Here is a 23403-nt window from a genome sequence, read left to right on the forward strand (position 1 = left end):
AATTAATAAACATTCACTGTATGTCCGACCCAACATTTCATCACACAAGATTTCCGTGTTGTTAGAAACTGTTTTTATTGGTGGCGAAAGTAAGGCCAGTGTGAACAGCGTTTAGGAAACCATGAACATCTCATAAAAAATAGAGCACATTTCAACAGAGGTTTCACTCACTGGAAAGTAACAGGAAGGTGTGAAAAGTCTCTGTCAGTCGCAACATAGGTTCTTTTAACGGAATGAGCAGAGTGTAGAAGAAAGAATGCACAATATCTCCCCCTAGTGGCCGTCAAGGCACCAAGATAAAGTTGATTAAGGCAAGCCGACAGAATATGGAAAGCCGTGTAGGATATAAATCTTCCAGCTCCACATAAAGTTTATAACGTTTACAGCAAGTAGCGCCACCTATCAGTGAAATGCTAGCAGACATTCAATAAGTACCATTTCGTTTTGAAAGAAAAAGCGCCCCCGGCTGGCGGCACACAGATTTTCCGACATACTTGTATCGGAGAAAATTATCACAGGGGGGAGTTACTAATTTATCTGCTCCAAGATTTTAGTTTAAATACATCTGGTAGCGTCTAATGAAGGCACTAATGCGCTTATTAGACACTGTAATGGAACTAAATAAATTCAAGGTGGTGCTAGACTGCTCCAGTTTTAAGTACAAAATTGTTTTCTGTAGTCAAACACCAAATTTTGCAACCATTAAAGATTCCAGAGTGCCTTTATGAACAGGGACTGAAATACAGAAGGACACAGTCTGACAGCTTTCATCACCCATATTACAATTTATAGTGAATTATTTATAGAAAAGATTTCATAATTCTGACAGTCCATCAAAAATAAAAAACATAAAAAAATAAAAATTACTGACAAGGGAAGAGAGGCTAAAATACAGGCACATATTTTGATAGCTTTTATGAGAAAATGTGTCCATACTTTAAAACTCAAACTGATTGAGTTTTCTTGTTTTTCTACTGTCTGCAAATTCTTTTTCGCCACAGATTTAACAACCTGGACTGAACTTTTACCAGTGGGCTATCCACCGAGTTCCACTAGGTCCCGTTTTCTAAAAAAAGCTGTCCAAATATGAAGGCACCTGAATTCTCATTCCACCCTGCGAACACCGCCCTCTGGAGTCACAATATCTCATGGTGACAGAGTTTGTTGTAAAGCCAGTAAACCTGCAAACTCTGCAATTAGTTTCCACATGTGCAGTGATTATAAAGGTCTAAAGATTCAGTGGTAGATTTATCATTAACAACAACATGACATAATTTCTAAGGATAAAAGCAGTTCCCAAGATTTAGCTGTGTTTCAGGGCACCTTTTCACATCAGCAGCAGTGCATTCATACAATGCACAGTGTTTTCAGAGGGTTTTATGTCAAATACAGGCAACGTACAGCATAATACCATCTAGACAAAAGGAATGATTATGGCATTAAAGGGGAACACAGGTTTACCGTTGTGGTCAAAAGGAATGAGGTATACTTAAAGTTACAGAGGTATCTCTGTTCTACTGACAAATATACATTTGGAATAAAAACACAGGTGGATAAAAAGTAGGGATTTAGGTTTTTTAGAAAGAGCACCAAAAAAAAAAAAATCCAACTTTATGCATTTGAGCCAGAATTTGACTCTAGCTGTGATTGGCAAAGCGGAAGCAGTAATGACTGATATCAGAACGTTAAAGTGTGCACATCTGTTTATATTCCGGTTTGAATGTTCCCAAGTAACTGGCTTCTGTGGACAATCAACACACAGGATAAATAAATGCTACAAAATACAGATAGACGTAATCGAAACATCTGATCTGTTCCATTATGCTTTCTGTGATGTAACTAGAGGAATGTGTGCAATTTATTTAAAACAAAAGTAGCAAAACAAATAGAAAAACTGGCCACAACATGTTATCTCCACAGTGATTGATTGATTGATTTTATAGAAACGTTTGGCTAGTAGCTTGAGACATAAACATCCAGAGGGACTCATTCTAATTCTACTAAAGTGGGGTGAGATTTTTGCTTTCGTGATGCAAATTATTTCAAAATGAACCAAACAATTTGTCATTATTACTAGTAAAACATCTAAGGATCTTGGGACAAACTTAAAAACAATAGTTAATTTATCTGGGGAAAAAATACCCAACCCCATCAGGAGTAATCAAGATGTGAAACGACGATCAGAGAGACCATTGTTTCTCAGCTCTGATGAAGTTTCCATCAGAGCTACTCTGGCTTGGGCTGCAGCTTATTCTTCACAGGCTCAAAGAAGTCCTCAACGATGGCATCAACCAAATCATCCAGTTCCTTCTTCAGATGTGTCACATCACTGAAAAGCATCATCACATGATAATTAACTGAAGTCAGGTGTTACACTCTAAATATTTTTTTAACAAAGTGTTCATGATTAATTATAAAATTAATATTTTTGCAACTTTTAAAAAAATGTGCTTATTCTTTTGAAAAAATGTTTCGCACACAATCACAAAAATCAACGACCACTAAAACATTTTAGTTGCCATATTCAGACAATATGCACTTGATAGTGCGGTCTGAGTTGCCTCACCTGTTGCCAGGTGCAGCACAGAGCTCAGTGTAGTATTTGATCTTGGGCTCGGTGCCGCTGGTCCTCATGGTGGCGACGCCACCGTTGGCAAAGGTAAAGGTGATCATCTGACTGGAGCTGGAGGTAGGAAGAATCTGGAAGGACAGGAAGGAGTGTGAGGGAGATTAAAAAGAAATGCAACATCATGTAAACACATTTAAAATAAATTTTAATGTATTTAGGACAGGTTTTGTGTCACCGTTTACTCCCTGGACATTTAGAGAACCTAGACATCCACTGTTATATGGCTAAGCTATCATCTACTTGCAAAATTCTTGTAAGAAAATGTCCCTTTCTTTCTATAGCATCTTCCATTAAAAAAAGTTGCATCCCTGTAAAGAATCTTTAAAACAAATTGCTTTTTTACTGCAGAATAATAATCTTGCCAAATAAAAATAAAAAAAATCAAAGGGAAAAAACTGTTTCAGACAAATCAGTCATTAAACAAGTGAAGAAACTTTCTATTTGACATTTTGAACTGAAAAGGTTTTAGCATTGTTCATGAACATTGCAAGACTTCCTGCTTCCATGGGGTATAAAATGTGAAACAGAATCTCATTTCTTGTAACCCATCTTCAAAATAGGAAACACAGGAAAGCATACTATTCAAGTAAGAATGAGGTATGTCCGTCATTTGTGGCTACAACAACACTGCTATGTGTGTAAAAAAAAAAGTATAAAATAAACTAGAGAAGTATAAGAACAGGAATTATCTCTAAAGAAAATTTGTGAAGAACTGCAGCAAAGAGTGGCATCTTGAGGTCATCAAGCCTCCTTAACAATTGAGGCTTTTGTCAGAGGTGCCAGTAATAGATTGTTGATGGTGTAGTATTTTCTACCTTCACAGTGCGATGCCAGCATAAATTCTGCTCTAATGTTGTGTTCAGGTTTCTTACAGCCTTCTTGCCGGGCTGGTTGCTGTCGTAGCCGGTGGTCAGGTCTCTAACAGCGGAGATGGAGAAGCGGCCACATTCTGACGGGTACGAGTCCTTCTTGCCACCAAAGTTGCGCAGACGTTCAAACAGACTGCGGATTACTTCCTGGTCGTGGCAGATGAAGTAGGAGTTCTTGCTGATGTGATAGCCATACCTGACAATTTCGCAGGAAAGTGAGAGTTAGTCGGCAGTAAGTTTAATGTTAGATCAGCACAACGTAAACATCTTACTCTTCAAAGATGGTAGTGAGTTGTTGGGAGAGGCTTTTGTTTTTGGTGGCCAGGTACGAAATCAACTCCCCTGCGATAGCTGCAGCACTGACTCCATCTTTGTCCAACACGGAGTTACAACACATATAACCTGAAACACACACATACAGGCAGTCGATTTCCCGTGTGTGTGTGACAACCCGGCTGTGGTGGTCAGCTGTTGTTTCCTTTAATAATGGCATGCAATTCCAATTCCAGCATCATAATAACGTTAGATGGAAGTGTTCCAAACTATGCTGTTTGTGTTTGACAAACTATTTGTTATCCTGAACCCATTGACGCACGTTTGACTACAATCCTTAACCTGCCAGTGTTTGCGGATTTTCCTCAACATCTCTTCAGTCTTTTCGTCTTGTTTAACAAATCAAACTATTCTTTTTTAAGACTAATTGAAAAAAAGTCAGATAAGGGTAAGCTGATTAATTTGGGCATTCCATAGGACAATTTGATTGAAAATTAACTCATATGAATTATTCTGAAAGTCGTTTTCAATTTTCAATTCATCTTTACAACAGGCTTTGACCAAAATGTCACTTTGAGGCATTAGTTTCCTTATTTGCCAACTCAGATAACCTAGTTTAATATGACGGCTGTGATGAAGCAGCCAACAAAACACTCAAAAGACATCTTCACGAATAGGAAAGAATCCAAACACTTCCTGCCAGGGCAAATAAAACACAAGCCTTCAGACATTTTAATCTAAGTCACTCTGTGATTTAACAGAGCGATAACATCAGTTTGTGTTTGTGCCTACCTATGGCCTCCTCAAAAGCAAACAAAACACTCTTTCCCTGGTCCAAGAGGTCTTTGGCTCTGTTCCCCATCCATTTAAAACCCGTTAGGGTTTCCTGTCCAAACATCATAAGAAAAAAGTCTTTAAAAACAACAAAAATATGGGTTGAAACATGTCACAGCATAGAATGCCTATAAAACAAAAGTCACTTAACTAACATTTTCTTCCCCACTGAAATGAAATCAGACTAAACTGTGCCTCTTAATAAAATTTATTTATTTTTGCTAAATGTCAAAATAACAGACAACTTTGTATTTTTCTATTTTTTTTGTAAACTATGATGTCATGGCTAATCGTTCTGATGGATTACTCATCACCATCTGTGGTAAACCGAAGCACTCCAGTAAACTACAGTGAGAAGCTGGTTGAAATATAAATGCTTGACAAAAGTAAAACAAATTTAAAGACTAAAGTCTTCTGACTGTGAAGAAAGTTCCCTCTTTACGCTGACATTTAGCAAATAGAAATCGTCTTAATAATCCTAACTGAACTAAAACTGAAGAAATCTATTTTGCAAGATTCTCTATGATACAATAACACAGGATAAAAAGTGAATACAGATTTCTTGCTTTAACTGTATATAAAATTAAAGTAAAAAAAACAAAATTACAAGAAAGTATTTTCCTGTAATAGACTGTGATATGCTTGGAGTCTACAAATTTTTTCTAGAGATGTTTTACCAGAAACATTTTGCAAGCCTGAATGTATTACCTCAAAGTGGAAGCCCTCCTTCAGAGCGACGGCTCTGAGTATTTTGGACGACACGGTGCTTGCCAGCATGTAGAGGTTTTTCACCGCGGCAGCGCCAGAGTTCTGCTCACTCCAGCAGCGGAACATCCACCAGCCGAGCAACGCGCCGAGCTCGTTACCGCTGAACACGCGCCACTGTCCACTGAGTCACACGGGACAGGAAGGTGAAAGGTAAAGAAGCATTTCAGTCTCCAAGGCAGAATTACATCACGAGTAACTGGTCAGAGGTGACGATATCTGAGACATTTTATAACCAGGAAAGAATGCAACTAGCTAATATGTTTTAAAAAAGAACTATCACTGTGATTTAAAATGGGTTAAAAGGGTTATAAATAACAGTGTATAAAAAACTCTAAGTTAATATTGATATAATTGCAGTAGCATACCCTCACATAGAAAACTTAAAAATGAAAAGTACAAAAAAAAATCATATAATTACATAGCTCATTTATTCAGTGTCAAGAGACATCAGGCCTGGAGAAATGTTACAACAAATTCAGCTACCCAAGAGTTCATCTAAAATACGAGTAAAAGCAACATTTTTATTATTTATTCTTCACTTTTTAAGTGAATAACTTCTAAGTAGGTCTGGTAATTGAGGTGGACATGCAAGAAGGTGGATTTTTATTCCAGTGAGCCAATTCTGTCAAGATTTTTTTTTTTAACCTCCTGGTCAATGTGCAAAATGTTAATTTGTATTACTGGCCCTCATCCAGGTTAGTGGCTAAAACAAACAACAAACTCCAGAAAAAGCAAGACGTTATCAATTAGTAATTTGAAGATCTTACAAACTCTGATCAGCTTTAGACATGTAAGTCTACATTTAAAAATGCCTCAGTTGTGCTGATCTAAAACAGGATGGCCATAGGTAACAGTAATGATTGTCCAACTGGAGATTTTATTTAAAACAATTTCTTACCTTTTTTCTTCCACTAAATAGATGCACTGAAGAAAAAAAAGTGGATTTTTCCTAAAGTTTTCAGAGAGATTGTGCCATTTAAAAAAAAAAAAAGGAAACTATTTTAAGCCGTTCTATTTCTCTGATAACACAAACGCGTCAGCATTCATAAAAATGCCATTGCAGAAATGTGTGATTCTTTTTTTGAGTGGTTTTCTAAGGTCATAAATGTGAAACACAAACCTTTCCTGCTTCTCGGCTATAGCTAATCGATCAGCATCAGGGTCGTTGGCCAAAACCACAGAGGCTCCTTCCCTTTCTGCAAGAGCAAACGACAATGTCTGCGAACCAAACCGAAAAATTACCAAATGAACACAAACACGGCAGTGGCTGAATCATTTACATGTGGAGAGCATTGGGTTAGTGTTCAGTGCGTACCAGAACTCCCTTGCCCTCCTCAGGATTTGGGTATTTGACGGTGGGAAATTCAGGGTCTGGATCTTTCTGTTCCTCTACGGGATACGGGGGGTGAAGATCAAAAGCCTTGAAAGCCGACTGGACAAATGTGTGACCAACGCCGTGCACAGAAGTGTGCACTATTTTCACCTCTGATTTCTTGTTTATCTCTCTGCAAAGAAACAAGTTAAATCATCTATACACTGTACCACATGACACACTACACAAAACTGTTTTAAACTTATGGAGTACCTGTGATGACAGTGTTTCTGGATGGCTTGAAAGTATTGCGTGTTAATATCCTGGAAGGGGTCTTTCAGCAAGGCGGCCTTCAGGGCCTCCTCTGTGTTCCAGGATGCCGGCCAGGGCTCCAAGTTCTCCTCAATGGCTTTGGAGATTCCAGAATCATGAGGAGACACGATCTGGGCGCCGTTTTCCCAGTAAACCTGGCAAGAAAAAGTTTATCCTTTAGATTTTTTTCCCATCTGTTTCCCTGTGAGAAAGATCAGAAAATGAACTACGATGGTCTGCGACAGCGTTATGGTTCCGGGTAAAAACATACTAATGCACTTTTGATGAAAACCAAAATGTAAATAAGTCAGTTGTACCTTGTAGCCGTTGTCCTGCTTGGGGTTATGAGAGGCGGTCACCATGATGCCAGCACACAGACCCAGGTGGGAAACTGTGAAAGGCTGCAAAATGAACAATGTGAGAAAGATGTCAGCATGACATTTCAAAAACAGAAAACATATAGAAATAGCTTATTATAAAACTTAAGCAGCTGCCTTATGACAGGCTTGCATTCTTCTTCTGCACTTTTTTTAGATATCAATTTCATAGATCTTCACGTCCAAGTTCATTTCTCAACATTTGACATTGAAATGTGAAAATTTTAGATTTGTTACATACAAGAACAGAAAAAGGCTAAAAACTAAAGTCCAACACGAAGCTTAAATTTTATAGATAAATCTTTAGATTGACAGGTTGAGGTTTTGACTTTGGGTGCAGAATAATGTGTGCAGTTTGGGCTCAACAATGCAGACGTGTTTGGACAGAAAATACAGAGAACATGACGATATCCTAAACACAACCTGTGAAATCTGTGTGTTATGTAACGTGTTGTGCACCAGAACTGAGCGACTTTTTAAATGGAATTTGCCCTGGAGCTTATGTCCTCACAACGTCCATCACACTAAAATCCTGACAGCAGACAAACTTGACTTGACATTTTTATGTCAAGTCAAGTTTGTCTTAACTTGACAAACATTCAAAGCAAATTAATGTGCTTCTAATGTGGTCAAACTCTTTTTAACCATCTGGTGTGTATATTAGACACAATTAACGCCCCCAAAGTAGAGAATACAGATGTTTAAGAGCGTACCACAAACGGTGTTGGGGTGATCTCAGAGAAGAGGTGGACAGGAACTCCTCGGCTGATGAAAACTGCTGCGGCCAGGCTGGCGAAGCGCTTGCTGCTGCCCCCGCTAGTAGGGTGGGCGCGTGCGTCGTACCCGATGACCACGCCTCGCTCCTTAAGGTTATCGAAACTCTGCTCCAGGTAGCAACAGAAACCCTGAAACATCAGAACAATTGATTGAATGATTGAGAGACAGTAAGCTGGTGTTAGCTTATAGATAGTCTGATATTCTAACACTGATAGAAACTCGTCTTCTGGCTTGGCAAAGAGTTCATATTCAAATAGTTTGAGCCTCCAAATGAAAGTAGTTATTTCCACTGGTTCAGCAGCAAACTGCTGCTAAATATGGCATCCTATTCCTGCCAATAATAAGCAATCACAACAGAGCATATTAACTGAGAGAGTGCATAACTCCAATCATCATTTATTTGCGGGTCCATGAATGCATGGGGAGAAGTACTGTTGGTTAAGTATTTGTCAGTCAGAAGCAGACCTCTTTCAACTAATCTGATTGGCCAGATTTTCAGCTGAAATCAGGTGACAGCCAGCATGAGACTTGGTCTAATAGGAGAAGAAGAGAAGAAAAAAGTAAGAAAAAGGAAAAGGAAAAAATTGAACTTTCCATTTCCTCACCTCTTTATTCCTCTTTACACTATTAATCAATATTTGCGCAGAAAGTCCAACCGATGAACAGTAATCACAGGAATTATTGCCAAACTTGCATATACAGCCGCTAAACGGAGAGCTAACGCAATTTTCTGGAGAGTGTACTGATGTGTGGAGTAAGGGTGTTTTACTGCTCGCTATGAATAGAAATGAACCTGTGATCGGAGCCACGCACTCTCTCGATTATACACTCCTCAGGGTTTTGGGAGAAATGCAACACCATGAAGATCTATAAAGAGTGAGGTGGGGGGTTATTTAACAAAGATTGATCCATAACTTTACTCTTGTATTGGTTATCACCATTCTCTCGTTACATATATATGTTGCTTTTTTAAATATATTTTACTACGAGAGGACTATTATCAACATTTCTTGCCTGCTGATAGTGTAATGTGAATCAAATGATAAAGGCCCGACTGTTTCGGGTAAATGTACAGGAAGAACCTACTGGTGACATACAGACGCTTTTGAGCTTTAGGTTTTAACGTGACACTCATGTGACCTGAATGCTTAACGTCTAGCAGTAGCTTATCAATTAACCAACCTGCGTGGTCTGAATAATTGTGAGGTCATTCATACAGGATATGCCGGGGCCCATGGCGGCTCTCAGCCCAGCCGTACCAAACTCCATCCTGGAGGAGAAACACTTCTTCAGAGCCTCCATCGATCCATCCTTCACCAGGTCCTGCACCAGGGATATCGTCTTGGGGTTCTACGAAATATAAACCCAAAATATTTTTGCTATAGTCAGAAATACAAATAGACTTATTATTTAATGAAAATCTTTTAGGTTTTTATCTGGTAAAGAGAAGGTTTGGGCTACAAAATTTGTTTGTGGCATCTTATATCAAGTTTTAGCAATGCCACGTGACTTCCCAAATCTGACAAAAAGAAGTTGTATAATTTTTTCTTTGCTTAACACTACCTAAATTCCAAAAATTTGAGAGCTTATAACAGATGAAAATAGTATGCAAGTCTAATAGGTGAAAGTCCCAAACACATTTCAACAAGCAGAATACGTTTAGAGTAATTTTGACCTCAGACGTTCTCAAACAAAATAATGATAAAATACAGTAGTATAAAAATATGTATTTTTCTCAGTTTTGTACAAACAACTTTAAAAGAAAAAAAGAGAAAGATGAGAACATTTCAATCATTTGTGGCACACCAAGAAGGAGATGAAAATGTCTTTTCAGTAAGACTTGTCTTGTTCAGTGAGACCCTCTTAACACAATTATCCTAAGACTAATGAATCTGAGTCCCCTGAAAGCTCTAATTGGTGGCACTGCATGTCTCTTTAGGACCTGAGCTGGTCAGCCTTCTATAATTACTAACATGACTATGATAATTATATAAACTCATTAAAAATTAGCTACTTTCCTGCAAATGTTTTGTGAACCAGATTGTGTGAAAAATTAAAAAGGCTTGATAGTTAACAGGATGAATACATTTTTGATGAAATGGATGAAAATAGGTTGGCTGTCTGTTAACAGTTAGCGGTTAATATTTACTGTTGGCAGTAATATTAACTTCATAATCAACATAAGTTTGTGGCTTACTAATAACAAGTTAATTAAACAAGACTGTAATGGAAACACAAACAGCACTAACAACTATATTAGTTAGTTATAGGTCTACTATAAGTACTTTTATTTAATTATTGGCAACTCTAAATTTAGTGTACTTTGTGGTCATAGTCATTAGATATTGGTGAAGGATTTTGAGGTGCTCTTCAGAAATTAACCTTTATAAAAAATATATTTGATAAAAAAACATAAAGATGGTCTTGGAAATAACTAACCAACATACTACACAACATATTGGCTGCAAATGCCACCTTTTAATCTGACTCAGTGGAAATGAGTCTTCACTGACTCGTGTTTTTTATTTTCTGGGTCAGAAGCTGGAAGGTTTAGAAATCACTGCTTTAAGCAACCCATTTCCCACTTTAAAAGTAAACTCATAATTTTTTAATCAATATCTGTCCTCATCTGTACTGCTACGCTCCTTGAGTTCAAACCTTTAAAACTGATCTGTCTGCTCAGAGATTTAAAATTGAGACTTTGAGTTCGGTTTCTCTAATATACATGGTTGAGCTCGTGTTTTTCAGCTGTTCATTGTGACCCCTTTCCTTCTTAGTTTATTCAGTAATAACATCACATAAATGTGTTTACCTACTCGGAAAATACTGAAAAACAGTATGCATAAAATACTTGACAAGTTAATTTCTCACATTTTGATTCAGTTTAGCCAGTCTATAATTGCATCACAACGAAAGTACCCAATTTTCTAAACAGTGGAAATCACAAATTGTTTTTGGTGGGGGTAAAGTATAAACACTAAAGTTACGTTTGAGCCGTCTAGATTTTTAGGCTGTTCCCATAAATGTAGTGGTTGGAAACCCCAGAATCCTGAGTCAGCTAAGCGGCTAGCCCCGTGAGCTCACCCGGTCATACTGCAGCCACTGCCGGATAGCCTGGTCCAGCTTGGTGTCGCCGGTTGGTTTCAAACCGTCCTCCATCTTTTTTTCTTCCCACCTCTTGGTCCGGATCAACACACCGTCAAGTCAGGTTATTAAGAGTATAAAGAACCGAGCCCGCAGCTCTCTCTGACACAAATGCAGATGCGGATGTCGGCACCTGACGGCGAACATGGGGCGGAAACGACGTAACGCGTCACCGGCAACGTCTGTACTGAGGCGTTCAGGAGCCGTTGGAAAAAGCTTTTAACATTTTGAGCGCTTCCAAACACTCCAGACCTTTTGCATTCTTTGCAAAATGGCTCAAGCTATGCAGAGATTAAAAACACAAAGTCTCTTTATCTACCAGTTCGTTCACTTCTGATAGGAATCACGTGTATAAATTTTATTTGGGGGTAATAATAATAATAATAATAATAATAATAAATTTAATTTGTACCGCACTTTTCATTAGCAAAAATCTCAAAGTGCTACACAGTGCAACTAAAATCGTAGATAAAATCAACATCATAAAAATCATGTGGAGGCAGAATAGGCTTGCTTACATAAAAAGTCTTTAAATCTCTTTTGAAGGCTTAAAGAAAAGTCTTAAAGAAATATGCATACGACATGTTTTACTTTAATTTGTAAAACATGACAGGATAATCTTTGTTCATAGATTTCTTTAGTAATTTGACAAGGTAATAAGCCTAAAACACATAGTAAAGGATCAACTAATGGATCAGGAATCCGTTTCTGTTGGGTTTTTTGTTTTGGAGACAGACACTGCTCATCTGTTAAAATATTCTCTTTTCAAAAAACATCAATTAGAAGAAAGGGGGCACTGCATAAAATATCAAATTTATTTTTGATTTTAATTTTTACACATTACACATTACTTTTCTGCTAAAAATGTGTAAGATAATGTGCTGAAACTAAAAATTGGCAGCAAATTAACAATGCTACACAACATTCACTTGACCCCAGGAGTTTATGTCCAGTGTTAGAAAAAGCATCAATCATTGTGGCAAGCTTCTCTCTGAGGGACAATGGGATCTGACTTAGTCCACTCCTGCAATGTTTACCATCACGGTTAGCAGCTGTGATGCTAACTAGTACATTAGAAACATTAAAAGTTGGCCAAGCCATTTTGTCCTAAAAAGCTAGAAACTGAGCAGAACATGTCATCTTCATAAACTATGATGTCTTAATAGTGAAAATGTTTCACTTTTCTCATATTCAAAGATGCATCAACACTTTCAAGTGAGATTTTAACAAATGCACATGAACAACAACAACAACAAAAACTTTCCATAGCATAGTTTAAAGGGATGTTAGTGATTCACTTAATCAAAACCTTGTTTTGGGACTGTTTGCAGATCAGCATCAGAGCCACAGTGCAGCAAGAGGCAACAAGAATTGTTCAGACCTAGATGTTATTATGGAATGAACATTCATTTTGAAAAAACTATTAAAACTGACAATAAAATGTATATTTAGAGTTCACATTGAAAGAACTCATTTCCAAGTTTGTTTAAAAAAACAACACTTTTTCCTTTCGTTTAAAGAGAAAAAACAAGGTAAATGTCAAAGCAGTGTTTAGAGCACAGGATCGTACTGTACTTCAGTTACAGAGCGTATCAGGGAATTAACTTTACAGTGTAGAAACAAGCAGGAATCATGAAAATGCTTCACTGTAACCCAAATCTTATCAACAAAACTAATTATCACTAACAAGTGATCACGTCTCACAAAGAAATTGAAAAACTGTCAAACTGGTCTGATCATACAAAGCAACCATTTTATTAACAGTTTGAATATTTAGCAATATCTGCTATTTGAGCTCTTTGACTTAAATCACGGTGAAAATGAACACCTGAAGATGTTGTTAAAAACACAAAATAAGTAATTAGTTTCAGATTGTAGCATTCATATTAGTGTGAGTTATAACACACTTGTATTTATTTATAACACAAATGTTCATAATATGACCTGTCACTAAATTTTTCATGTGATAAATGTTACTGTTGCAATGGACGTCCTGGATGCAACATTTGGTTATTTAAAATACTTGTGGTTCCCTGTGTTTACAGACTGTTGAGGAGAATTAGCATTCAGTAATCTGACTTCTTGCAACTTTTGTTACCTGGATGCAAAATGGTTCTTGTAAAAACATCCAATAAAGGGTTTTAGAGACATAATTCTGGCTTCAGTTCCAATGATTTAAAACTCAATAACAAAATATTCCTAAATAAATTGACACAACCTGTCACAACCTAACACACCGTGCTACTATCTGCTGCGTTTCCGCTGTTTAATGAGAAACAGGTTATCTTCTTCTGAATATGTGGCTCCATGCAGTTGTTTTTTGGCAGTCTTATTCGAACGTCCCTTCTGTCTTTTCTTCTCTCCAGTCTGATTCTTTTTTGACGATTTTGAGTCCTGACTCTGCTCTCCTCCAGTCCTAAAAACATGGTCTGCTATAGATGAATTAACTTGTTTTGTTCTACAGCCCTTCTTTTTCTTTCTCATCTTCTCCTCCTGGTTTCCTTGAGGCCCTCCTCCTCTGGGAAAGTCATCTGCTTCATCAATAACTAGCTTACTCAATGGCACTGGGTCTCTTGTGGTGGGAACAGCTCTTTTAGGCTTCCATGGTTTTGCACTACCACCACTTTTGGGCTGCTTAGCCATCTTTGTTTTGGGTGTATCATCATTAAAGTCGTCAACATTGAAGATGATGTGATTTGGACTTGGTCTGTAGCTGTTTGGGTTTTGGTGAGACGTATTCTTAGGGTCGGGGCTGGCGTTCTGATGGTTGATTTTTTGTTTCTTCCTTTGTGGTCCAGGGGTTGGAAGGGCTGGGGATCCAGAAGACAGATTCCCAATTCTTCCCATATCTAAGAACAAAAAAAAAAATAATAAAGGATTTAAACATTCAAATAATATTTATTTTTGTTTGATATTGTACAGAGAAAATATAGACTCATAGCACCCTCCACACTTACTGGTATCACATAGAAAGCCTTAAAATAAATTCAGAATCTCACACTGAAATTTTTTGAAGAATTCATCTTTTAACAATTATTTATTATATTTTAATAAAATTACTAACTGTCACATTTAGTGGTACTTCTAGCAATCCCTTTAACATAATGCATCTGAGGCATTACCGTATTTTCCGCACTATAAGGCGCACCTAAAAACCTTCAATTTCCTCAAAAGCCGACAGTGTGCCTTATAACCCAGTGCGCCTTATATATGGACCAATATTGAGCCACAACAGGTCTAGCAACTACGATAAGCAGCCGCCGACTTCATTTTCCCCCGTAGAAGAAGAAGTGCGCGGTGCATGCTGGGATAGTTGTCAGAACGCTGGTTTGTTAATAATGTTTGATAATACATTTAAAGCCAGGGGTACGGAGGGGCGGGGGAAGAGAGACAGAGACTGTGGCGGCAGCGTGTCGGTTGGTCTCTGTTACCCAGAAAACAGTTGGGCACAATATCGCAACACCAACACCGTGAGTGAAACAACGACTGGGGCAGACTACTATATAAAGTACTCGGGGACCACTTCTTTACAAATGTGGATGTGTAATAATAGTGTACGGAACAAATTGGCAGCCCAAACTGAAGCGTCTATTCTATGCGCCTTATAATGCAGTGCGTATTATATGTAAAAAAGTTTTAAAATAGGCCATTCATTGAAGGTGCGCCTTATAGTGCGGAAAATACGGTACTAATCAGTCCACCATGACTTCCTGTTTCTCTGGTGTATAAATGTGCCGTGACAAGAGAAACGCATTCTTCTTAGCCACTCTTCAAAATGGGAAAGACAAGAGAGCATGTCATTACATTCTGAAATGTGTGAATTGATCTTCCTAAGTTAGGACGGTGACTTTAAGCAGTATTTATGCCCACTGTTAAGTAAGGTGGAGGATCTGTGATGCTGTGGGCCTGTTACTTTACAAAGACCAGGGGAATCTTGCTGGAATGGGAAAGCAGGAGATTTTAAACAAAAGATTTCTGTCAAGAAAATGAAGATGCTTCCCCTTTAAGTGATGCAAGAGTATAATGATCCAAAACATTTGGCCAAATCACAGAAATAAATGCCTAATCAACTTTATTTCAAGGCCATCTCAGCCTCCACACCCAAATCCTACAAGAAAGCTGTGGGGTGAGCTAAAAAGTAGAGAGAATTTGAAAAAACTCTAGAGAGACATATTGTGCAAAGAGGAATGGTCAAGGATTTCTCTTGTATGCTAAAATTGGGGACTTTTTTAGGAAAAAATTGATTGGGTGAGGGGGGATTTGTCTTTAACCTTAACCTTAATTTGTTTATATTACTTTTTCCTTTTAAGCTGTCTCTGTGTGACTTACCGTTAGCCTTTATCTTCATCCTGTGTAGTCTGCGGTTTATGTCCTTCACAGTGTCATAGTGACAGATGAAAGGGTAGCTGGGAAAAACCCCACTGAACATCCTCCGTTTTGTACATTCCTGAGGAAAATGTGCACAAATGTAATCACAAATCGACAAAAATTATAGTTTGTATAAAAGTTTTAGGTTGTTACATAAAAAGGGTGTAAATACTTTTACAAGACAATGGAAATCCAACCTGGAAGGACAAAGACAGATTAAGGAACTCACATAACCCAAGTGTCCCTTCTTGGAACAGTTGTAGCAGTAGGCAGCAGGCTGATCACTGTCGCCTCCCGGCTGCTTCACAGGAGGACCTTTCTTAGTCTGAGGAAAGAAAGACAGAAATCAAACCTGCTTGTAATTATAAAACCAACATCTTTTACTAATTCTCCATCTGTCTGTGTTTCATCTACAAACAGGACAATAAAATGGAGGTTAGGCCCTCCGTTTGTCTGCCAGTCCCCCTCGCCTCTGCCATCATTCCCATGCTCTCCATTGTTGAGGATGGCTGAATATGGTCGGTGATATGAACCTCTGATTACCAAGGTATAGTTAGAGGCCTGTAATGACCCTATATGATAAGTAACTGTGTGTGAATGTGTGTGTGTGTGTGTGTGTGTGTGTGTGTGTGTGTGTGTGTGTGTGTGTGTGTGTGTGTGTGTGTGTGTGTGTGTGTGTGTGTGTGTGTGTGTGTGTGCGTGTGTGTGTTGGACACAGGGTCCCGTCCCCTATGGGCCAGTGTTCTGAAAGCCTTCCATGCTCCAGCGCCCACAGCAAATATACACTGATAAAGAGAGAGAAAGGAGACACAGGCAGAGTGCATTTACTGCTAATGTCTCACACACACACACATCTAATGCTATTCTCTAAAACACACAAGCCCAGAGCTGCACACACCATCACGCTATCACCTATGGTCCCCCTTCTCTCTCCCTCACCCTGATTCTGAGATTACAAATGATTTGTGGCCCCCATCATTTCTTAAACATAGCTTAGCTCACCTCCCCTCCCACCTGCACCTCTAACCCTCCCACCCCCCTGCAAACCAACATCTACCCCTCACATTTGTTTTTTTTTTTTCTTGTCCTCCCCTCTCTCCCTCTCTTTTCCGCTTGAGTAGTTTTGCGGTAGAAGGGATGAATGCTATTAGAGCGTCGCGTCATTATCGGGTCGGGCCTGCCGGGTCCATCTCCATCACAAAGGCCAGGAGATCACAGACCTCTCGCAACCACACACACACACATATTAACACAGGCGTGTGCACCCTAAGGAGATCACAGTCCCGGTCTCGAGCCCCCCCACCCCGACCTCCACCCTTCCTGCCCCTCTTCCCATTCATCTCTCATGTAAATTGGCTGCAGGTCTCTTCCTCCCTGACCTTGGGCTTGCGTTATCTCCACGTAGTCTGATCCAGCACACGGACTGAATGAAGCAAAGCATAGCAGAGGGAGAAAGAAGAAATTAAATCCCCTCGTATTCTCCCACCAACCTGTTATAGTTCTGCGAAATGCTGGTAAAAAGCTTTCTTCAAATGTGTGTGTGGGTCGCTGTCTGCCTCAACCAATATTAAATCAAGGAAAGAACCATTTATCCCTGAAATACTTCCACATTTCTAGAGCCCATCGTAAGTATTTAAACAAGGGGAACCTATGGAGATCACCCCAGTTTGGTCTGTTTTGCACTGGAAGCCTAACAGCTCATCCATGATATTTATACACACTGTATGAACACAGTTCTGTCATCATATTGTTTAGGAATCAGGTGAATGTCGTATTCCAAAGAGGAACACATTTTGGTCAGAATTTGGGCTGCAATGTTTAATTAGCTTAATCATGATGAATCAATTAATGAAATAATCATCAACTGATTATAGGTTCCTTGAGTGCAAGGACTCAAAAAAAAAAAAAAAAAAACACTGGAAAAATCATGAAGAAACAATACTGAAGCAACATCTCAAGAAATCATCCAGGAAGTTCAAGCTTCTGCACAAATTGATCTTGTGTATAAAGCCAAATCTGCCAAACACTGACTTAGGGGCAACAGAGTCAAGGTTTTGAAGTGGCCATCACAAAGCGCTGAGCTTAGTCCTGCAGGGCATCTGTGGACAGAACTAGAGGCGTGAGAGCGAGGCTGTCTACAAACTCAGGTACAACAGCTCTGTTGGGGGAAATTTACCAAAATTACAGCAAACTGCTTTAAAGAAGTTTGTAGAAACATCTAAAGCACTTGACATAAACCATAAGCTTTAGGCAATGACACCTACACTAAGAAAAGTAATCCTCTGAGTTTGACGGAACTTTGAAAAAGTCTCCCTGTCCTTTGGCATTTTGGAAAATAAAAATATATTTGGTTAATTTTAGCAGACCTAAAACAGGAAACAAAAAAGTAGCTACTATTCAAAAAGCCAAGTTAATCTCCCACCTTATTTCTACATATGGGATCCTCAGAAACGAGAACTACAAAAAAACATTTAAAACCAATCGCTTCAGATACAGAACAAGAGTTTGTGCTTTTGGACCTCATGGATCTTCTTGAACTGTGTTGAAACCGAGACGCTGGTCGACCTCAAGGTAAAGGGAATCCCGGAAAGACACTCGTGGGTAGTTTTAGGACCTGTGTGTGTGGGTGAATGGTTCAAAGGCCACAGACAGCCAATCATCCCCATGTGAACACGCATAAACACACCAGCGCACTGTTAGCGTGCGCACACGCGCACACACACACACACGCACACACGCACGCATGCACACACAGACAGACACACACAGACACAAATGTATTTTCCCACAGTTGTCCCTCCACATATGTCGCGTCTGACTAAGCCCTGCTCTACTCCTGCTCCTTGCCTTGGCTGCTGGTGGCAAAGCTGTGATAATCCTTCGGCCAACACAAAGCTCAGACTGTTACAAACTACAATCTGAAGGAACACACACACACATACACACAGTTATCAAACAAAATCCGAGGAGCAAACACGCTTGTGTGTACGAGGAGAGGGGGTGGGATCTGGTGGGGGCATGGGGGCCGGGGCCGGGGCCAGCAGCAGTGTTTTGCATATGTTATTGCAGCAATGGGGAGAGGTTTGCATATGTTACTGGACCCACAGGGGACCAACTCTGCCTGCTTTATCATAGACAGCAGCTCCGCTCCCCAACATCGGACTACTGGGCTCATACCAAAGCAAACACGCCCCTGTGCTGTGTGGGAGAGAAGCATGCCAGTATATACATATTAGGTAAACAGGAGGATTAAACTCTGGGTGAGAAGAAATGCCTGGAAGGTAAGACACAACATAATAAGTGCACTTGATGCATCAACTTTAAACTCCTTTATTCTCATTGGCAAATTAGCAAAGTAACGTACAGATTTTTTTTACTCAGGAAGAGAATAAAATGCAGTTAAGGTGGAGAAGAGGTGGAACATCTAAAGCACAATTCAACTTCTATGCACCACAAATCTGGGAACAAACTTCCAGAAAACTGCAAAACAGCTGAAACAGTGAGACTGTTACTATCTTGTCCTGTCCTTAAAATCAATCTGTTTATAGTTGCCTATGATTTGTAGTAAATGGAACATTGATCAACATGTTTGATGTGTATTAATGACTTTGATGATGGCATCTGATAAAATGTATTGTCTAATGTTTGCTTCACAATTGGTGACTGTTTTTAATGATGTACAGTACTTTGGACTGCCTTGTTGCTGAAATTTGCTATACAAATAAACTTAACTAAATATCAGGATCTGATTCTTGCTGCCTTTCAGAACCAAAATAAGATCCTCATTAAATCCTACTCAAAGATAACACCAGTCTCCTAAGAACGAATCTCCTCCAGAATCAGCAACTCTGAAGAAAATCTGATTTTCTGCTCACCGGTATAAAAAAATAAAAAAGCGCTTCTGAACTGTGGTGATAATATGATGCAGGGGTGAAGCAGGGTGGGGTGCCACCTCTGGAGAAAAACCTTCTTTTAGGGCAGGAGCTGGCAGTAATCTGGTCACACCGTGGAAGGTCGAACAGAGGAAACAAGCTAACCCATTCAAATGTAAGTTGTACACTTTCTATTCTTAGCGCTGAAAAGCTGAGCCCACAAGCCTGACTCTGCTGTTGCCAGTGTGAGTCCATGTTTATATGGAGGTGCCCACTTATTCCCCACCAATTAGACAGAGACGGCATATGTGGGCACTGGAGACGGGGATTTAGATGTGCTACGTACAGATGGACAGAGTTGCGTAGGCACCAGGCAGGACGTTAAACCCTAAATTTACATCTGAGCCAACCAAACATACATCAAATCAACACCATCCTGCTAAGCACAAAGCCACAATGACCTGCAAAGCCTGCAAGACCTCTGATAACACTGCACCTGTGTGCGCATGAGTGTGTGAGTGGGCATTGTGGGTGCATTCCTATGGTTCTCTGTGTGCATGCAACAGCTTATTTAAGAAAATCTGAGAGAAAAAGAGAGAGATGGGATGCCGTCTTCCTCCAAAGCAATCTGTTTATATTTATTTAAGTTTGTCCTTTTTATTTGAATTTAACTATTTCTATATTACTAAATTCATAGTTTTAGCTCAATCAAAGCCAGATCAAGATATGAGGGAAACATGCAGCTTTTCCAGGCTAATACTGAATTCAGGTTCAGGTTTTCTTTTTTAGGAAAACACAAGATAGAAACATGAGCTTCAAGCTCTCTGATAAATGTAGGTCTTTTTGTGTTGAATCAAACAGAAAAAATAAATTTGAAGATTATTCAAGATTAATCAAAAAACATGTACCTAACCTTGTTCATATTTTTAGTACGCCAACACGAAGTGCATTTAAATTCACTCTACTAGATTATTTTTCTTGTTCAGGAGTTTTTTGCTTTGATATACTAAATGAAAACTTGATGTTTCACCACTTAACTTGTCAAACACAAAACATTCAGTGACATTGGAAATGTTTTATAGAAGAGTATGAAGTTAGTCTGTAAATATAATTGAGTAAATATTTTGTCGTTAATATGATAATTCTTTAGTCATAGTTAAAGTACTTAAAACTACAGCAATATGAGGAAAGATGATTAATTCTACCGGAAATGATCTGGACTGTGTATTTGAATTAACAATGTGAAAATCAAGGTGTACTATATTGTTTTACAATGATATAATATATTCTGCTAATAAATTCCAGTTGTGAACTATAACAACAGTTATGTTAACAGCATAATGCAAAAACCTTTACATATGAACACTAGTTTTACAAAAAGGATATTACTGAAGCTGACCAATAACAGCTTAGGGTCTCATAAACCTTGAACCAAGTGTGGGAAATGCATCATATAAATTATTGATCACATTGCTTTGCTTCACTAATTAGATGAAAATGCCCAATTTCACCAAGACGTTCCTCCATGTCCGCAGCGTCAGAGGAAAACTCAGCAGAAGTTCTCCCTTTCAAGGCCGTTATCTGGTCTGCATGCACTGCTGTTAGTGCCTCAGTCTGAGGCGAATAAAGAGCTGAGAGGCTTTTGACAGGGCAGAGAGGAGCAGACAGGACAGTCTGCACTGTACAATGATGAGGCAGCAAAAACAGCTTTCTGCACAGAAACGGATTTAAGGGATTTCTACAGGAAATCCATTTGAATTGTGCACATTCTTAAGAGAAGAACGAATGAAAGCGGTCAGCCAGAGAGAGAAAGGAGGACCGGGGAAAAGTACAACGAAGGTCAAACCGCTGTACCTAGAAGAACAGAGGACCTGATGCCAGAATGGTTCGGGTCGAGGAAATGTGACTAAGCGAGTTGGACTCAGAGCCGGGATTAGTCTTTTCCTTCATTTGTTTTCACATGGTGCTCGTTTTTTTTCTATCCAATAATTTTATTTATTTTTGCACATATCTAAATAAAAAAAGATTATGGTAAAAATATGAACCAAAAGAAAAAATATTTGGAATTTCACAAAAAATTTAATGTTTGGAATCAGCTAGAGGTCCAACGATAATAAGAAAACGGATTTCCTGAAGACTGTGGAAACAGAGTTATTTCCCTGACCGACCACCAAGTGGCGCTCCATCCCCAGAAAGCAAAATTAACTTCACAAGCCCCCGTTAGGGACAGACAGATGAATTCAGAGATTCAGTCTTACACAGAAGTAAGAGACGAGCACTTCTGCTGTTTACATCTGGACTCTCCCAACAGTTTGGTTTGATGGAAACAAACCCTCAGCAAATACATTTAAAGAATCATTGAATCATTTTACAAAATCTAAATCTATAGATTACATGTTACATAAAGCATTATATTTTCTCTTGAGTAAAAATAAAGATCAGTAAAATACCTCTAAATAAATAAATTTGGTAAAAAAGAAGATGTTTAAAGGCATTCATGAACTTGGAGAAACATCACACAGATTTAAATTAACACAGACGGAACAAATTATACCCAGTTCGAAAACCGACAATTTAAAGTAATTTTGTGCCATCAACTCAGTCTAATGTGAGAAAATATATTTATATGACTTATAAATAACATCTGCAATCAGGAAGTTAATAGGTATAATGTGTATTATTTCGGTCTGATGAAGGGTTATAATCTGTCATGTTTGTAGGAGTCGATTAGAATCGCAATCAATAGAAACATGGTACAATGTAAAATCTTCTGACAATTATATTCAATCAATTCAAATTAAAGCTGGGATTTGGTTAACTTAATAAAACTGTGTCACTAATTCCTCAAAATACTTAAAAACACGATATTAGACAGCTTAGTGGTTCATGGATATGAAATGATTTATGTGTAAACGGTGAATGAAGCTTCGCTTGAGAACAAGTTAGTGAAGGTTGACTCTGGGTCAATCTGCCCTTTGTCAATTTACATTGAAAAAATAAGTGTGTAACTTTGTGACTTTTTGAAAGTCCTACTGACCCCAATTTATTCTGTTCCACCAAAACCCCACAAAGACCAAGAAATGATCAACCTACCTTTGAATCAAGTGCTTTAATTTAACACTGACAACCCGAAGAGCCTTCTGTGTTACCATGAATTTCACCCTTATTAGAAATTTAACAGCACTTTCTTTGAGAGAATATAAGAGGATTTAAGGGACAAAATGTCCTAACCTTGGCCTAACAATGGGCATGTGTGAGTTGAGCATGTCTATTGAGACAGAAATGCATTAAAAAGGTAAAACGCTGTGAATGATGGGGTGAAGAAGGGCAGTCAGGTGGGAAACAGGAGAGTTCAAACAGCTTTATTTCAAAGTCAGGCAGGATAGTTATTTTCCATGGGAGAAGGGCAATACTACACACATCCACACCTGTCCCTCAGGAAAAGATCAATGCACACCCACCCAGATAGGAGCATGATGAGAAAATCCGCTCAATAAACACACAGCACTGTCGGCAAAGCTGCCGATCGATAAACACCAGCGTACAGGTGTCACCGCTGCTATCTAAAGAGCGGCCAATCAATGTTCACAAGCAGACATACCTGTACCTATCAGCGGCTGTGTGCTCACAGGCAGCCTCCATGTCTCTGTCCAACAGTTTAATAAACTCCGTCCTCCAGCCCCTCCCTCAGCGTCCCACCTTCTCTATACCTTACTCACATTCATGCAGCGCATAAAACACACCAAACAGAGGCAGCTAATATCTGATGAATATCTGATGGAGCCACGATCAGATTTAAAGAAGTAGGTTGAAAGAGGTTTGAATTCCCCACTTCCTCCAGCTACCAGAAGGGGGCGCTTCAGTCTAA

At 38.9% G+C, this 23403-nt stretch overlaps 2 protein-coding genes across 5 annotated transcripts in view; both read right to left on the bottom strand.

Annotated features, from left to right (window-relative positions):
• Nucleotides 1-56: 56 nt before the first annotated feature.
• On the bottom strand, nt 57-11459 carry pgm2 (phosphoglucomutase 2). The gene is made up of 13 exons (XM_008412484.2): nt 11236-11459; nt 9334-9501; nt 8088-8279; nt 7315-7398; nt 6959-7152; nt 6689-6878; nt 6494-6591; nt 5314-5494; nt 4564-4657; nt 3771-3900; nt 3502-3694; nt 2567-2700; nt 57-2329 (listed from the first exon to the last, which is right to left on the bottom strand). The coding sequence occupies exons 1-13, from the start codon at nt 11308-11310 to the stop codon at nt 2227-2229; spliced, it is 1836 nt and encodes a 611-aa protein (XP_008410706.1). The 5' UTR covers nt 11311-11459; the 3' UTR covers nt 57-2226.
• A 630-nt stretch (nt 11460-12089) lies between these two features.
• The window catches only part of zcchc7 (zinc finger, CCHC domain containing 7), a 55339-nt gene continuing 44025 nt past the window's right edge, over nt 12090-23403 (bottom strand). For all 4 annotated transcript variants that reach the window (XM_008412461.2, XM_008412475.2, XM_008412468.2 and 1 more), the window contains exons 8-10: nt 15893-15988; nt 15625-15742; nt 12090-14144 (exon numbers count right to left, since the gene is read on the bottom strand). In XM_008412461.2, the coding sequence (XP_008410683.1) occupies nt 13540-14144; nt 15625-15742; nt 15893-15988 (819 nt within the window). In that variant the 3' untranslated portion in view covers nt 12090-13539. The remainder of the gene's footprint in view (nt 14145-15624; nt 15743-15892; nt 15989-23403) is intronic.

This window comes from Poecilia reticulata, chromosome 1, assembly GCF_904066995.2.
Source record: "Poecilia reticulata chromosome 1, P_reticulata-male-v2, whole genome shotgun sequence".
NCBI lineage: Eukaryota > Metazoa > Chordata > Actinopteri > Cyprinodontiformes > Poeciliidae > Poecilia > Poecilia reticulata.

What these genes read in the sequence shown, in the direction of transcription:
- pgm2 (XM_008412484.2), bottom strand. Translation starts at nt 11,310, where the DNA reads ATGGAGGACGGTTTGAAACCAACCGGCGACACCAAGCTGGACCAGGCT. An exon ending in TCACCCCAACACCGTTTGTG is followed by an intron (nt 7,399 to 8,087) that starts GTACGCTCTTAA and finishes TTCATTTTGCAG; the next exon opens with CCTTTCACAGTTTCCCACCT. An exon ending in TGCTTTTGAGGAGGCCATAG is followed by an intron (nt 3,901 to 4,563) that starts GTAGGCACAAAC and finishes TGTGTGTTTCAG; the next exon opens with GTTATATGTGTTGTAACTCC.